Source organism: Neoarius graeffei, chromosome 2 (assembly GCF_027579695.1).
Source record: "Neoarius graeffei isolate fNeoGra1 chromosome 2, fNeoGra1.pri, whole genome shotgun sequence".
In the NCBI taxonomy this organism is placed as follows: Eukaryota; Metazoa; Chordata; class Actinopteri; order Siluriformes; family Ariidae; genus Neoarius; species Neoarius graeffei.
In genome coordinates this window covers 15,792,146-15,810,832 of record NC_083570.1, presented here as the reverse complement: position 1 = coordinate 15,810,832, position 18,687 = coordinate 15,792,146, and the positions used below count along the sequence as shown (strand labels likewise).

Here is an 18,687-nt window from a genome sequence, read left to right as displayed (position 1 = left end):
TCCTCCGGGTGCTCCGGTTTCCCCCACAGTCCAAAGACATGCAGGTTAGGTTAACTGGTGACTCTAAATTGACCGTAGGTGTGAATGTGAGTGTGAATGGTTGTCTGTGTCTATGTGTCAGCCCTGTGATGACCTGGCGACTTGTCCAGGGTGTACCCCGCCTTTTGCCCGTAGTCAGCTGGGATAGGCTCCAGCTTGCCTGCGACCCTGTAGAAGGATAAAGCGGCTAGAGATAATGAGATGAGATGAAGCAGGCTTCAAAAGCATGTGAGTGTCTGATATAAAACTGTAAATGATACACTTTTAAATCTAAACACACATTCTGTCATTTAGTTAAAATATTATTCAGCATCAAATGGAAAGCTGAAAGTCTAAAAGGGCTGAAAAGAACAAAATGTGAATAAAAATGAAGTGACAGTATTTAGAGAAGTGTTTTTAAGCAAGACTATTTCTGAACAACTCTCTTTATTAATTTATTGATGGATCAGCTCATTGAGTTCTCAACTACAGACTCACTGCTCCATCTCCATCAGCTCTGCTGTAATGAACTGTTTCAGGACCTGGAAAGTAAAATACACAAGACAAGCTCAGTTCATGCAGCTGAAATGTTGGCGACGTGGATGATAAATGTCCACAAAGAGCCGAAAAGTGTTTGTACCTTTCTTTCTGGTGGTGTAATAGACCACAGCCACGATAATGTGCAGAATAAACACAGTCACTACAGCGAAGGGGACGTAGGGAAGATGCTCTGGAGAGACAACAATATCAGTCAGAACTTTACCTTAACACTGTATTCAGATTTAATTTCAATTTTTAAGACAATCCAGGAATCACAGTGAAAAGTGAAAGCAGGTCAGAACACAAACTCAGATAGTCCATCATCATCATCAACACAAACACAGACGAGGAGCAGAACATGGAACAGAAACTTTTCATATCTGATTCTTACATTTTATTTCTGATTTTATGTTGCACTTTACCTCTGTTTCTTTATATTTTTTTATTTACCTACATACTGTAGTCAACTTCACACATGATTTATATACAGAAGGTCATTTTACCTCTTACTGTGAGATGGACATCTGAGATTCTGTTCCTGATCTTACACCTGTACCATCCTCCATCCTCTACAGTCAGAGGTGATATGAGTAGAGAGAGATTTCCTGGAAGATGATCATTAAAGAGCTGAACTCTGTCTGTGTAGAGATTTGTCTGGTCCTTTGGGAAGATTTCTTTGTGAGCAGAACCATTTAAATACGTCCATGTGAAAGTGTGTGGTTTGGCTTGTAGTTCAGAGCAGGAGCAGGGCAGAAGGACAGACTGTCCCACGTATCCAGTCACAATCTCTGTCTGTAGATTCAGTGTGCAACCTGGAGAATGAAGAAACATCAACATATTGCATCGTTGTTTCAACATCAGATTAACCTGTCATGAGATTATCACTGAAGTAGCATTGTGAATAAAAATGAGTCCTTTACCTTGAACAGTCAGTCTGATGTCTCTGTGTTGACTCCCTTTAACAATACACCTGTACCATCCTCCATCCTTTTCAGTCAGGTTTGATATGAGCAGAGAGAGATTTCCTGAAGAGTGATCATTAACCAGCTGAAATCTCTCGTTGTACTTCTCGCTCTCAGGAGATATCTTTTCCACTTTCCATGTGTATTTCTCCCATGTGAATGTCTCAGGTGTGGTTTGGAGGTCAGTGCAGGAGCAGGGCAGCAGTACTGAGCCTCCTGTGTATGCAGCGATTTCTCTTAAGTATTTATTTCCTTCCAGACTGCAGCCTGTAGGAACACAGCAGTTAATGATGTGTTAATGAGCAGTTCACCATCTGCAGCAACTCTACAGAACTACAGACAACCTGGAACTGCACAACTCACTAATGTCCAGAAGCCACTGATGTCCAAATTCCCTCAGTTCCACAACTCATTAATGTTCACAGCTCAGTAATGTTGAAAAACTCTGGAATGTGCAAAACTCACTAACATCCACTGGACACAAATTTGATAATTCTCTCATATCCATCACTGGCGAGTCAAAGAGGAAGAGTTGTGCAATTGAATGTTATTTTTAAACATTGCGTCCTGCACAACTACCATTTAATAATTGTGCAATATGGTGGTAAGTGCACAGCACACAGTTAGAGCCCTGTGGTTTCCTCTAATGATGTTTCTATTGAAACAGGCAAAAATGGTTTGAGGCTTATGACGTCGATAATAACTGCAGAAAAATCAAACACTTCTCAAATTTCTACAAGTGAAAATGTAAAAGGCTCTCATTATTTGTCAAACCCATGGTCAAGTGTTAATCCACACAACACAAACTACACAATGCTCACATGTGCTTTTAACTGATTATAAAACATGTGAAGCTTCAGAAGGAATTTCACTGTAATCTAACAAGAGCCGGATTTTACATTTACAAGGAATTTAACTTTCAGGACCAAAAAAATACAGATCTAAGATAAAGATCTAAAAGCTGCAACATGGCTCTTCTGTTTTTATCCTGAGGCAACTGCTGGTGGAGGAAGTGACGGTGTGATCACAACACTCGGGTAAACAGTTTACTGACATCATCCTCCCATTCTGTGAACAGTGGATACACCTCAGTGTTTCAAGCCTCTTTGACCACATGTATGACGCTGTAAGAACCTCAATCAGTTACAGCCAATGAAAGAGCAAGCGGAAACTGTAGGGGGACGAGGCAGAAACAACAAGAAGACCAATCATGATGAAGGAGACTCAGCATTCTACATGAACCCAGGATATAAACAGGGATTAATAAAACTCTGGCAGAAAGTTCTTTTTTAATGAGCATGAAAATCCACAAATATCTTCTCTCAGTAACTGAAGTAAGTTTTGTGAAAATCACATGACTGTTTTCTCATGTTTGTATCTAATTTTTTCTACGTAAAAAAAAATGAAGTATATGATTTCAGTAGTTCAGTGTGCACTTTACATTTCCATAGCTAATGGAAGTTCTTCATCTTCATCATAAGGTTAGTACATGACTTTGTTCCTTGAAGGTTTGAAATGAAGGGGGAAAAACCTGATATTTAATTGGATAGATATTATTAAATAAGAACAAGAGAACCAGAGACTCACCTGCAGTGACGTGGAGAAGAAGAAGAAGATAAAAACACATCTGCATTATTAAGATCTCATGTAAACAGCTCACTAACGTCCACGCTGCAGTAATGACCACAGACACAAAGATAGAATCATTTTAAATGCAGTCTTACCCACTCTCTTCCATGCCTGCACACACACACACACACACACACACACACACACACACACACACACACACAGCCCACATGTAATGTAGCAATCGTTTTCGAGTGAATCATTTCAACTTCCTTTGCTATTTCCAATTTCATGTGTTTCAACACACACTGCATCACACAGTCACATGGTATCTATGTTGTCAGTAAAGACATTGAGAATGACAGCACTTGCCAAACTACAAACATGGCCACTCAGAACTACAACTCCCAAAGAGCACAGTGCCCCCTATCATTGGCTTATTGAAATCAGCTGTTGTTCATTCACAAGTCATCAGCCACACTACTTAAGCCTCTCTCTCACACACTTTCAATGTGAAGTATTGTTCTGTGTTTTCCAGTCCATACCAAGCCTTTCTTTCTCTGCCAGACTCTAGTATTTCAGAACCGCGTTATAACTCTTCGTTTGTGTTACTTGTCTCTTCTATATTGCCCTGTTTGCTGATTTACCGACCCTTGCCTACCCTTTGACCACGCTACTTGTTTTGCAATTTGACTTCATTTCATCTTTGCTCCCTGCTCTCCCCTGCATATACATATGTAAGTGCTGCATTCTGAGAGGTTACTTTGCCTATCAAGGATGCAGCAGAGGAGGCAAAGCAGACTGCAATGAATGCTCAGTTACATCTTCTCGGAGACCATCACCAGATGCTTGTAGACCTCAACATCCGGATAGCACAGCTTGCAGCTGTGATGTTGCAGGCCCTCCTAACGAGGCTTCTCCAAGTCCCATGTTACAACTCCCCATTCTGGAGAAATATGCTGGGAATGCTCTCACTTGAAAGGGATCTTTACTTCAGTGCTCCATGTATTTCTCTACTATGCCTAATCTCTCTGATGAACACAAGATCGCTAAATTTCTGTCATTTCTCACTGGCAAAGCGCTACAATGGGCAAACTGTAAAAAAGCTGCTTCATCCACCAAGCCGTCAGGATGCTGAACTCCCTCCCAGGCCAATACCCCCTTCCCTTAATACACAAACCAAATGTCACCAGCCACTTTAATGAACTGTAATGAAATTCAATTGCACCATGTTAAAACTGTTTACAATACTGTCTACATGTTTTTTTTTTTTTTTTTAAGTTAATTGCACTATATAGAAACTATTTAGAACACTGTTTACACTTTTTACATATCTGCCATATTTATACTTGCACTGAAAATTCAGCTCATACTGCCTTTTTTATAGTTAATTGCACTATATAAAAACTGTTTACAACACTGTTTATACTTTATACATCTTTGATAGACTTCACTGCTACACTGTTTATCCTGTCATATCTGCCATATTTATACTTGCACTGAAAATTCTGCTCATAGTGCCATTTATTTATGTTTATACTGATAATTACTATACTGTCAGACTGCTGTTCCCGTTTACATTGTTCATTCTGTTTATATTGTCATTCGTCACATTTTAAATTTATACCATTAATTCTGTTCACACTGCCACATTTGCACTTTCTGGATTGCCACGGTCTTGTCTTTTATTAGATAGCTTTAGCTTGTGTGTGTAACCCCCTCCCCCCGTTTCCCCCCTTTTTTTCCTTTTTTTAGTTTATATCTTGTACCTATATTTTATATTTCATGTTTATTACTGTTTGCACTGTGGATAAGAGGGAAACGCAATTACAGTTCTCTGTATGTCCTGCACATATGGAATTATTGACAAAGTTGACTTGAACTTGAAATGCCGTATGGAAAAATGATGGTGAGCACACAACTTCTTATGAACGTTTCCTCAAGTTGTTCAAAAGAGTGTTTGACCTTGAACCCGAGGAAACTGAAGTCAGCATAAGTCTGCTCACTATCTCACAGGGTTCCTGAGGAGTTGCTGAATATGCCCTAGACTTCAGAATGCTAGCAGCAGCCAGTGGATGGAATGACCCAGCACTGAAAGTGGTGTTTTGCCAAGATCTTCATCCAGAAATTCTCAGTGAACTGGCGTGGAGAGATCAGAAACTAATGCTGGACTCCCTCACTGACTTAGCAATATGACTGGATCATTTGCTGACCAGCCAACCCTCGCTCAAGAAGAACTCCAAACCAGTCCAGCCCTCTGAGGAGGCTACACCAATGGAGGTTTCTCACACACATCTGAAACATGATGACCGTGAAAGAAGGAGGGTCTTTGCTTCTACTGCGGGAGTTCCGAGCACCATATCAACCAATGTCCCATCTGTCCGTCTCGCACCAGCCCAGTTGAAAGCCCAGCTCACGCGATGAATCGAGTGAGAAGATTCAATGCAAAGTCATTTCAAGTATCCGTGTTAAAATTGGTATCCTCCACACATGTTCTGTCTGCTTTTGTTGACTCAGGGGCAGAGGGGAACTTCATCAACAGCACGATTGTCCAGAAGTTCAAACTGCCTACAACCCCTCTGCAGAGTCCACTCAGCATCAGGACAATCGATGTTGGACCAATAGGTGATGGTCTCATCACCACTTGCACCGCTCCCAGTCACATTCAGGTGGGAGCACTGAACTCCTCTCCCTCTACATGACCACAACTGTCAATCACAACATCATTCTTGGTTACCCCTGATTAGAGCTTCATCACCCGCTTATGTCGTGGCAGAACAAGGAAATTCTCCAGTGGTCATCCACCTGTTTTCAAAACTGTCTCTCACGTCCCCAACTCAGTCTTTCCTCCACCTCTGTTGAGAGTCCACAACCGGATTCCATGTAGAATGTTCCCAAGTGTTACCTGGACATGAGAGAGGTCTGAAGCAAGGGGAAGGCCTGTGGGCTACCACCGCACCGACCTTATGACTGTGCCATCGATCTTCTTCCAGGCACATCACCTCCACATGGTCGGATCAATCCCCTTTCTCAAAAGGAACACTCTGCCATGGAGGAATACATTCAAGAAGCCCTCAAACAGGGTTACATGTCCTTCTCAGTCACCAGCATCAGTAGCCTTCTTCTTTGGGGAGACGCGCGGTGGTGGCCTTCGGCCATGCGTGGACTACAGAGGATTGAACCAAGTCTCTGTCAAGTATCCCTACTGTATTCTCTTCCTCTTGTTCCTTCTGCCCTGGAACTACTTTGATCTGCCAAGATCTTCTCCAAGCTCAACCTATGCAGTGCATACAACCTAATCAGAATTAAGAAAGGCGATGAATGGAAGACCACCTTCAGCACAACCGCTGGTCATTTTGAGGAAAGGGTAATGCTCTATGGCCATTCTTCAGTACCAAGTGTGTTCCAGTGCTTGATGAATGACATGCTAAGGGACATACTAGGCAAGTTTGTGATCATGTATATTGACGATATCCTGATTTACTCACCCAGCGAGAAAAATCATCTGGAATATGTCAGAGCCATCCTCCAATGTCTACTGGCCAATCATCTCTACGTGAAAGCAGAGAAATGTGAATTTCATCAGAATTGAATCTCCTTTTTAGGCTACATCATCAGTGCAGAAGGAGTCATCATGGATTCCTCCAAGATAGCTGCAGTCACATCCTGGCCAGTACCCACATCCATAAAAGAGCTACAATGTTTCTTAGGCTTTGCCAACTTCTACCGTCATTTTTATTAGAGGCTTCAGCACAATTGCTGCTCCCCTAGTGGCCCTGCTCAAGAAGGGACCCAAGCATCTTCAATGGAACCCTTTGGCAGAGGAGGCCTTCAATCGGCTCAAGAACACCTTTACCTCTGCCCCAGTCCTACAGCATCCTGACCTGGCCAACCCATTCACAATTGAAGTTGATGCCTTTGACACAGGAGTAGGAGGCGTCTTGTCTCAACGCTTTGGCAAGAAATGCAAGCTTCACCCAGTGGTCTTTTTCTCAAAGAAACTCACCCCTGCAGAAAGGAATTATGATGTCAGAAACAGAAAACTACTCACCCTCAATCGAGCTCTCGAAGAGTGGAGACACTGGCTGGAGGGAGCCATGACCCCCCCCCCCCCCCCCCCCCCCCCCGTGATACTGACCAATCATAAGAACCTTGAATATCTCAACAAGGCCAAAAGATTAAACCCACATCAAGCCAGATGGGCACTCTTCTGCACACATTTTGATTTCGCAATCTCTTTCCCCCCAGGGTCAAACAATACCAAAGCAGATGCCCTATCTCCCACCTTCGACTCGTCACGTCAGGACTCCATAACTCACCCCATTCTCTTGCCCAACGGCTTCGTCCCGTCCATCACTTGGGACCTGGATCAAGAGATAAAGAACTCCCAACCGCAGACAAGCCCAATCAATCTTCTGCGGGGCCTTCTGTATGTCCCGACACATCTCCGAGGGCGACTCATCACCTGCAGCCAACAAATTCATCAAATGCTCAGGAACAAGTAGTGGTGGGAGAGCATGCTCATGGAAATTAGCCAGTTCATCACCACCTGCTCTGAGTGTACCCAGGCAAAGGTCCCATGAACCCCTCCTGCTGGCAAGCTTTGTCCCTTCCCTATACCGCAAATACCCTGGTCCTATCTAGCCATCGATTTTTATCACAGAACCACCCAGGGCAACACCACCATCATAGCGACTATTGACAGATTTTCCAAACTCTGAAACTCATCCCATTACCTGGCATCCCCACAGCATTCCAAACAGCTGAACTGCTCTTCCAACAGGTATTCAGTTACTATTGCATCCCTGAGGACATAGTCAGCAACTGGGGCCCCCAGTTGATCTCATGCTTATGGACCTGTTTTATGGAATGGTTAGGAGTTTCAGTGAGTCTCACATCTGAGTACCATCCCCAATCTAACGCCCAAGTTGAACAGGCCAACCAGGAAATTGGATGCTTTTTGACAATCTTCTGTATGAGGAACCAGAGTGACTGGTCTCGATTCCTTCCATGGGCCAAGTATGCACAGAAATCACTCAAATGCGTCACGACACAACTAACACCATTTCAGTGCATACTCGGCTACCAACCACCCCTGTTCCCTTGGGACGATGCACCGGAACAAGTACAAGCATTGGAGGACTGGTTCTCTCGTAGCTAAGCCATATGGGAGGAGTTATACCAATGCAGAGAGACCATTAATGCCAAATACAAGGAATATGCCGATAAACACAGAAGCAATAATCCAGATTTCTCTCCAGGTGCCAGAGTATGTCCATAAGGAACCTCAGGGAGCCCAATAACTGTTGGAAATTACAGCCATGTTACTTTGGCATATCAACGATGTCTTGTACAGAGTAGAACTTCCCTCTCACAGCCGGATATCCCCCACGTTTCATGTTTCTTGTCTGAAACCTGCAATTCTGGGCCCTTTTGCTGAGAATGCTTCAGTCCAAGAGCACCCACCACTAAGCCTAGAAGGTGAGCCCATCTACCAGGTAAACAGAATACTTGATTCCAGATGCAGAAGAGGTCAAGTAGAATATCTGGTAGACTTGGAGGCATATGGACCTGAGGAACGAAGCTGGGTGGGAGCCAAGGATGTTCTGAACCCTCTGCTTAAGCAAGAGTTTCATGCAAAACACAATGACAAACCTGAACCTAGGGGAAGAGGGCACCCTAGGAAGAATTTAGCTCCTAGAAGGAGCTCCTTGGGGGGGGGGGAGGTTTCTATTAGGAAAGGGATTGAGTGACCGTGCTAGCCAAACTACAAATATGGCTACTCAGAACTACAACTCCCAAAAAGCACAGCGCCCTCTGTCAGCAGCTTATTGAAATCAGCTGTCGTTCATTCACAACTCAGCCATGCTACGTAAGCCTCTCACACACGCACCGTCAGTGTGAAGTATCATTCTGTGTTTCTCCAGTCCATACCAAGCCTTTCAATCTCTGCTTGACTCTCATATTTCTGACCCTCGCTATCTCTCTCTTAATTTACATTACCTGTCTGGTCTCTATTGCCCTGTTTACCAATTTACTGACCCTTGCATGCTTTCTGACTATGCTTCTTGTCTTGTGAGTTGGCTTCGTTTCCAGTTTGCTCCCTGCTCTCTCCGGCATATACATCCATAAGTGCCTGCATTCTGATACACAGAAGATTATCACGAGACTTTTCCTGAAAATGTTAGAAGATGAAGAGAAAACTGTAAGTGCATCTGAAGTGAACAGAAGTTAATGTAGTGTACTGATCAGTACCTGTTTCAGAGGCTGCAGGTGTTTTGTCATTAACCACTGGGATTGATTTTGTAGCTGTTGTTGTGACACCTACAGGAAGTGAAAGATAAGATAAAGTGAGTGTGTGATTGTTGCTGTGAGCTGATGTACTAACACACTAACAAACCCTTTTCATTCCAGTGTGTATCAGTGGTGTGTGTGGTACCTGGTTTGGAATGAGGTGAAGTTGTTGTGGTCAACACACGGATGTTGAAGGTTTTGTCTGTGCATCTACAAGGAGAGAAAGGTTTAATAAGTTAGAAATAAAGGGTGTGAGATGCAGTGCGTGAAGGCAGAACATAAGTGTGTAAACTCAGCGTGTTCTTTTATTAAAGACAATCCAGGAATCGTAGTGAGAAGTGAAAACGGGTGAGAACACAAACTCAGATAATCCATAATAATAAATACAAACACAGATGAGGGGCAGAACACAGAACAGAAACTTTTCACATCTGATGCTTACATTTTATTTCTGATTTTATGTTGCACTTTACATCTATTTCTTTATATTCCTTTACTTTAGCTACATACTGTAGTCAACTTCACACATGGTTTATATACAGGTCATTTTGCCTCTTACTGTGAGACAGATGGCTGTATTGATAGTGTTCCTGATCCAACACCTGTACCATCCTCCATCCACTACAGTCAGGTGTGATATGAGTAGAGAGAAATTTCCTGGAGGATGACCATTAAAGTGTTGAACTCTGAGATTTGTCTGGTCCTTCTGGGAAGATTTCTTTCTCATCAGAACCATTCAAAACGTCCATGTGAAAGTATGTGGTTTGGCTTGTAGTTCGGAGCAGGGCAGAAGGTCAGACTGTCCCATGTATCCAGTCAGATACACTCTCTGTTGACTCAGTGTGCAACCTGGAAAATGAACAAACATCAACACATTGCATCGCTGTTACAACATCAGATTAATCTCTCATGAGATTATCACTGAAGTAGCATTGTGAATAAAAAGTGAGTCCTTTGCCTTTAACAGTGAGTCCGAAGGCTTTGTATTGACTCCCTTTAACAATACACCTGTAATCTCCTCCATCCTCTTCAGTCAGGTTTGGTATGAGCAGAGAGAGAGTTCCTGAAGAACGATCATTTAACCAGCTGACATCTCTCTTTGTACTGCTCACTCTCAGGAGATATCTTTACCAATTTCTTTTCATTTATGATGAGTTTCTCCCATGTGAATGTCTCAGGTGTGGTTTGGAGGTCAGTGCAGGAGCAGGGCAGCAGTACTAAGCCTCCTGTGTACGCAGTGATTTTGATGGTCTTTCTACTGTATTTCCTTCCTGCCTGCAGCCTGTAGGAACACAGCAGTTAATGATGTATTAATGAGCAGTTCACCATCTGCAGCAACTCTACAGAACTGCAGATAACCTGGAACTCCACACTCATTAATGTCCAGAAGCCATTGATGTCCAAATTCCCTCATTTCCACAACTCATTAATGTTCACAGCTCAGTAATGTTGAAAACCTCTGGAATGTGCAAAACTCACTAACTGGACACAAATTTTGATAATTTTCTAATATCCATAACTGGCGAGTCAAAGAGAAAGAGTTGTGCAACTGAACATTATTTTTAAACATTGCATCCTTCACAACTACCATTTAATAATTGTGCAATATGGTGCTAAGTGCACAGCACACAGTTAGAGCCCTGTGGTTTCCTCAAATGCTCAAAAAAATACAGATCTTAGATAAAGATCTAAATGCTGCAACATGGCTCATCTGTTTTTATCTTGAGGCCAACTGCTAGTCGAGGTAGTGACGGTGTGATCACAGCACTCGGCTAAACAGTTTATTGATATCAACCAGCCATTCTGTGGACACACTGCAGTGTTTCAAGTCTCTTTGACCACATGTATGACACTGTAAGAACCTCAGTGAGTAACAGCCAATGAGAGAGCAAGAGGAAACTGTAGGGGGATGAGGCAGAAACAACCAGAACCCCAAGCATGATGGAGACTCAGCATTCTACATGAACCCAGGATAGAGACAGGGATTCATAAAATTCTGGCAGAAAGTTCCTTTATTTTATGAGCATGAAAATCCACAAATATCTACTCTCAGTAACTGAAGTAAGTTTTATGAAAGTCACATGACTGTTTTCTCATGTTTGTATCTAATATTTATTTTTTTTTTTTTTGGGGGGGGGGGGAATGAAATAAATAATTCCAGTCGTTCAGTGTGCACTTTACCTTTCCATAGCTAATAGAAAGTCTTAATCACCTTAATCATAAGATTAGTGCATGAATTTATGCTTTGAAGGTTTGAAAGGGTGGGGGAAACCTTATATTTAATTGAATAGATATTATTAAATAAGGGCAATGGCTACAGCAATGACCTCGGGCTGCGATACCACCGGGAGCATGGTGGGAAACTGGCAGGCTCATCCTGAAAGGTTCCCCCTGCTCCTGGCAGGTTCAACCATGGTGGGATGGTTCCCAGGGGAGCTGCTGCTGGCAAACAGCACCAGCACCTTTCCAGCTCACCGCTCTTCCTTATCGGAGCGTGATACAAAATAGATAAGGTTGGGTGAAGGGTCAGCACCCCCTCACCACAAAAACTTAAAACTGCTGCAGAAGCATGAACTAGAAACTCTATACATATGGGCCTGGGAGAAGATGGTCCTCCAGAAGGACTATACTCCAGTACTAAAATCCAGATGTTCAACACAATGGTAAAATCTGTTCTATTGTATGGTGCAGAGACATGGTGAACAGCCAGCACAACATGGAAAATATAAGCTTTCATAAATACCTGCCTGAGGAAAATTCTTAGAATCTACTGGCCTAACAGCATCAGTAATGAGGACTTGTAGCACCGCACCGGGCAACAACCAGTAGGGACTGTCATTCTACGTAAACACTGGACATGGATGGGGCACACCTTGTGCAAACCAGTAACAAATATCACAAGAGAGGCCTTCACCTGGAACCCCCCCGGGGAAGCGGAAGAGGGGAAGACCGAAGAACACATGGAGGCGGGACCTGGATGCTGATGTGAGGGCAACCAGCTACACATGGGAACAGCTGGTAGAGAGGGCCCAGGACCGCATGAGATGGAGGGATCTAGTCTGTGGCCTATGCCCAAGGATGGGCAGTAGGCCTAATTAAGTAAGCAACTAAGAGTGAGAGAACCGGAGACTCACCTGCAGTGACGTGGAGGAGAAAAAGAAGATAAAAACACACCTGCATTATTAAGCTCTCATGTAAACAGCTCACTAATGTCCACACTGCAGTAATGACCACAGACACAAAGACACCATCATTTTAAATGCAGTCTTACCCACTCTCTTCCATGCCCACGCACACGTGCACACACACAGACCACATGTAATGTAGCAATCGTTTTGACTGATTTTCGAGGGAATCATTTCAACGTCCCTTTCAATTTTCTATTTACTCTTTCATGTATTTCAACACACACTGCATCACACAGTCACAAGGTACCGTATCTATGTTGTCAGTAAAGACATTGAGAACAACAGTGCTAGCCAAACTACAAACATAGCCACTCAGAACTACAACTCCCAAAGAGCACAGCACCCCTGACACCAACTTATTGAAATCAGCTCTTGTTCATTCACAACTCATCAGCCACACTACTCTCAGACACCTTCATCTGAAGTATCGTTCTGTGTTTTCCAGTCCATGCCAAGCCTTTCTATCTCTGCCTGACTAGTATTCCTGACCCTCACTATCTCTCTTAGTTTACGTGACTTGTCTTTTCTATATTGGCCTGTTTGCCGATCGACTGACCCTTGCCTGCCCTTTGACCATGCTTCTTGTTTTGCAATTTGGCTTCATTTCAAGTTTGCTCCCTCCCTCTCCCCTGCACATACATCTGTAAGTGCCTGCACTCTGACAGGATACTTCACCTATCATGGATGCAGCAGAGGAGGTGAAGCAAACTGCAATGAATGCTCGGGGACATCTTTGAGGAGAACATAAACAGTTGCTTGTGGACCTCAACACCTGGATGGCACAGCTTGCATCTGTGATGTCACAGGCCCTCCTAATGCATCCTGAGGCTTCTCATCTGGCAAGACACGCTGCAATACAGATGCGAGTGGGGAGTCAAACTCTCATGGTTACCAGAGGACTAGCCCACCCCCCCTCCATACACACACACACACACACACACACACACACACACTGTAACCCTAGCTATGTAATATAGGCAAGAGGCCAAGGACTATGAAACAGAGATCGGCGCCACCAAACGTGCCATGAATGGTGTGGGTAGGACTTTGACCTGACACAGGTCCTGTCTGCTTTTGTTGAATCAGGGGCAGAGGAGAACTTCATCAACAGCACGATCGTCCAGAAATTCGACCTGCCTTCAACCCCTCTGCAGAGTCCACTCAGCATCAGGACCATTGATGGAGGATGAATAGGTGATGATCTCATCACCACTCGCGCCACTCCCATTCACATTCAGGTGGGACTACTCAACTCTGAACTCCTCTCCCTCTACGTGACCACCACTGTTAATCATGATATCATTCTTGGCTACCCCTGGTTAGAGCTTCATGACCCACTTATCTCATGGCAGAACAAGGAAATTCTCCAGTGGTCATCCACCTGTTTTCAAAACTGTCTCTGATGTCCCCAACTCAGTCTCTCCTCAAGCTCTGTTGAGAGTCCAGAACCAGATTCCATGGAGAATGTTCCCAAGTGTTACCTGGACTTGAGAGAGGTCTTTAGCAAGGGGAAAGCCTGTGAGCTACCACCGTGCTGACCTTATGACTGTGCCATCAATCTTCTACCAGGCACATCATCTCCATGTGGTCGCATCTATCCCCTTTCTCAAAAGGAACAATCTGCCCTGGAGGAGTACATCCAAGAAGCCCTCAAACAGGGTTACGTACATCCTTCTAAGTTACCAGCATCAGCAGGTTTCTTCTTTCTGGAGAAACGAGGTGGTGGCCTCCGGCCATGCATAAACTATAGAGGATTGAACAAAGTCTCTGTCAAGTATCCCTATCCTCTTCCTCTTGTTCCTTCTGCCCTGGAACAACTTGAACTGCCAAGATCTTCTCCAAACTTGACCTACGCAGTGCATCCAACCAAATCAGAATTAAGAAAGGCGATGAATGGAAGACCACTTTCAGCACAACCGCCGGCCATTTTGAGTACAGGCTCTATGGCCATTCTTCAGCACCAAGCATGTTCCAGTGCTTGATCAATAACATGTTAAGGGACATGCTAGGCAAGTTTGTGAGTGTGTATATTGATGATATCCTGATTTATTCACCCAACAAGAAAAGTCATCTGGAACATGCCCGAGCCATCCGCCAATGTCTACTGGCCAATCATCTCTAGTTGAAAGCAGAGAAATGTGAATTTCATCAGAATTGAATGTCCTTTTTGGGCTACATCATCAGTGCAAAAGGAGTCAGCATAGATTTCTCCAAGGTAGCTGCAGTCACATCCTGACCAGCACCCATATCCATTAAAGAGCAACAATGTTTCTTAGGCATGGCCAACTTCTACTGTTGTTTTATTAGAGGCTTCAGCACAATTGCTGCTCCCCTAATGGCCCAGTTAAAGAAGGGACCCAAGTGTCTTCAATGGAATCCTTCAGCAAAGGAGGCTTTCAATCGGCTCAAGAACACCTTCACCTCTGCCCTGGTCCTACAGCATCCTGACTCGACCAAGCCATTCACAGGGCAGCACGGTGGTGTAGTGGTTAGCACAGTCGCCTCACAGCAAGAAGGTTCCGGGTTCAAACCCAGCGGCCGGCAAGGGCCTTTCTGTGTGGAGTTTGCATGTTCTCCCCGTGTCTGCATGTGTTTCCTCCAGGTGCTCCGGTTTCCCCCACAATCCAAAGACATGCAGTTAGGTTGATGTGGGGTGGCCTTGGGCTGAGGTGCCCTTGAGCAAGGTACCTGACTGCTCCCTGGGCGCTTTGGTGTGGCTGCCCACTGCTCTGAGTGTGTGCGTGTGTTCACTGCTTCAGATGGGTTAAATGCAGAGGATGAATTTCACTGTGCTTGAAGTGCGCATGTGACAAATAAAGGGTTCTTCTTTCTTCTTCTTCAGTCAAAGTTGATGCCTCTGACACAGGAGTAGGAGAAGTCTTGACTGAACTACTTGCCATCAAACTAGCTCTCGAAAAGTGGAGACACTGGCTGGAGGGAGCCACACATCCCTTTTTGATACTGACCAATCATCAGAACCTCAAATATCTCAAGAAGGCCAAAAGACTGAACCCATGTCAAGCCAGATGAGCATTCTTCTTCACACATTTTAATTTCATGATCTCGTTCCGCCAAGGGTCAAAGAATACCAAAGCAGATGCCCTATCTCACACCTTCAACTCATCATGTCAGGACTCTGTAACTCACCCCATTCTCTCACCCACTGCTTCATCCAGTCTATCACTTGGGACCTGGATCAAGAGATGAAGAACTCCCAAATGAGGACAAGCCCAATCAATCTTCTGCCGGGCCTTCTTTACGTCCCAAAACATCTCAGAGGGCGACTCATCACCTGAGCTCACACATCTCCCACCATGGGACATCCTGGCAGCCAACAAACTTATCAAATGTTCAGGAACAAGTACTGGTGGGAGAGCATGCTCATGGAAATTAACCAGTTCATCATCTCCAGCTCTGAGTGTGCCCAGGCAAAGGTCCCATGAACCCCTCCTGCTGGCAAGCTTTTGTCCCTTCCCTATACCCCAAATACCCTGTTCCCATCAAGATTTTTTATCACAGACCCCCCCCCCAGGCAACAACACCATCTCGTTGACAGATTTTCCAAAGCTCTGAAACTCATCCCATTACCTGGCATCCCCACGGCACTCCAAACAGCTGAACTGCTCTTCCAACAGGTATTCAGGTACTATGGCATCCCTGAGAACATAGTCAGCGACCGGGGCCCCCAGTTTCTCTCATGCATATAGACCTGTTTTATGGATGAGCTTGGAGTTTCAGTGAGTCTCACATCTGGGTACCATCCTCAATCTAAAGACCAAGTGGAACAGGCAATGCAGGAAACTGGATGCTTTTTAAGAATCTTCTGTATGAGGAACCAGGGGGACTGTTCTCGATTCCTTCCGTGGACCAAGTATGCACAGAACTCTCTCAAACACTCTGCAATGCCACTAACAGCATTTCAGTGCATACTCTGCTCCCAATTGCCCCTGTTTTCTTGGGAGGACACATTGGCACAAGTGCAAGCAGTGGAGGACTGGTTCTCTCATAGCCACACTACAGTATATGGGAGGAGGTACACCAACATTTAGAGACCATTAACGCTAAATACAAGGAATATGCAGATAAACACAGAAGCAACAATCCAGATTTCTCTCCAGGTGACAGAGTATGGCTGTCCACAAGGAACCTCAGGGAGCCCAATACCTGTCAGCAGTGGCGGCTGGTAGTCTTTCAAACAGGGGAGGCTGGTCGGTTACGATATTTCCAGATTTTAAAAGAAAAAACACATTAATTTTGCCCATACTCTTGCTTCTGATCTGGTTGATTGTTGGCAGGGTCACAAACTGTGAAATAACAGGTTCTTTTGGCCCATTAGCCTACTGTCCAGTAAACATGATAGTGGTGTTGGGGGGGGTATATTTTAACATTTTATATTTTAAAATTGTGGCATGTTGTTTAAAAATTGATCATTATTGAAAGCAGCTCTTTGTCAGGAACCTCAGCAGTAACAGCAGTGTGTTCTGGAATAGGCACAAGCACTGACCTTGGGGAGCCAAACATAGAGCTGGGTGCCACACATTTCATTCAATGACACTTTCCCTATATTTTACTTATTTTGACTGAGAAATGTTTTATTGACAATTTTGATAACCCTTCACTTTTAATCCAGGTCTGTAGTGTGAAATGTTCTCGGCTGTGTTTTTGTTTAAAATGTTTTCCAAATTGTAGCTGTGTTTAATTCATATCCAGAGAAATATATATTCCAATATAATATACTCAGCATAAACATTTTAAATAGATTCTATATTTTTGCTCCATCCATGACATATTACTAAGTTAGCCTATTTACTGTTGTTGATGTGGGTCACTTGCTGTTAGCCAATTCACTTTCTCATACCAGGAGAGCTGAAAGGAACGAGTATTATTCCCTACCTTTTTCACCAAGTCAATTTGAGGCGTTGGTCTACCCTGCTCTTTAATTGTAATTTTTTTCCTCAAAAGGAAGACTGGCAAATGGCTTCGCCAAAATTAAATCAGCAATGCTTGCCATCCGTGCGCAGCTTTCTTGCTAGCTGACCAGCCCCCTCAAGTTCAAGTTCAGTCACTCAAATAAACGAAATTTCTGAAACTAAGATAGCAAACTTGACAACACTATATTTACACTTTATTTACAATGAAAATATATACAAGCTAAAAAAGCTGGTAGAAACCGTATGTAATGAATGAAATCAAAATGTAAGCCAATCTCTTACAATACACCACAGCACTTGCGAATCCACATGGGACTGAACTGAAATTCACCGCTGCCTGTCTATATTTGAAACGAGCTGTCAATCAAAGAAAATATCCGGCCGCTTTCACCAATCACCAGTCTCCTCGCGGAAACTGCCATGTCCCTCCCACTGTGAGGCTCGGAGTCCGTGGGTGGGCATTTTCGCAGTATTTGTCCAATAACCGTCTTGCATTTTGAGATTGAAAAGTGCATAGCTCCCAAATGCCATTGAAGTCCACTGAGGCTGGGAGTCCATGAGACTCCGTGGGCGGGCGTTTTTGCAGTATTTGTCCAATAACCGTCTTGCATTTTGAGATTGAAAAGCGCATAGCTCCCAAATGCCATTGATGTCCACTGAGGCTGGGCTGCATCGCGCTGTCACGAGGGGGAAAAACTCACGCACACATTAGGTGAACTGGGGAAAGTTATAACGGAATGATTTCACACTGTAGTTGGGTTGAGCACATATATTTCTATGATTCTGGATCTGAAGTAGCAATGTTATAAGGTCGGCTATAACATAAGCCTAGCACAATTCATCCTACACGATGTTCATCATTTTTAGAGGAGGCTGAGCCTCCCTCGTTGTCTTAGAGCAATCGCCCGTGCCTGTCGAAAGTTACAGCCACATTACATTGGCCCATTTAAGGTACTTCAGCAGATCAAATATCTCATAGAGAATAGAACTTCCACCTCACAGCCAGATATCCCCCATGTTTCATGTTTCTTGTCTGAAACCTGCAATTCTAGGCCTGCAATTCAATTCTTGAAATCGGCTGTTGCTCATTCACAACTCATCAGCCACACTACTTAAGCCTCTCTCTCACATAGCTTCAATGTGAAGTATCGTTCTGTGTTTTCCATTCCATGCCAAGCCTTTCTA

General features: G+C 44.0%; 1 protein-coding gene across 1 annotated transcript; it reads right to left on the bottom strand.

The window, feature by feature from the left end:
• Positions 1-94: 94 nt before the first annotated feature.
• On the bottom strand, positions 95-3,291 carry LOC132872115 (uncharacterized). The gene is made up of 5 exons (XM_060906720.1): positions 3,108-3,291; positions 1,479-1,787; positions 1,062-1,370; positions 659-748; positions 95-560 (listed from the first exon to the last, which is right to left on the bottom strand). Exons 1-5 carry the CDS (start codon positions 3,151-3,153, stop codon positions 505-507), a joined length of 810 nt encoding a protein of 269 aa, XP_060762703.1. The 5' UTR covers positions 3,154-3,291; the 3' UTR covers positions 95-504.
• Between the last annotated feature and the right edge of the window lie 15,396 nt (positions 3,292-18,687).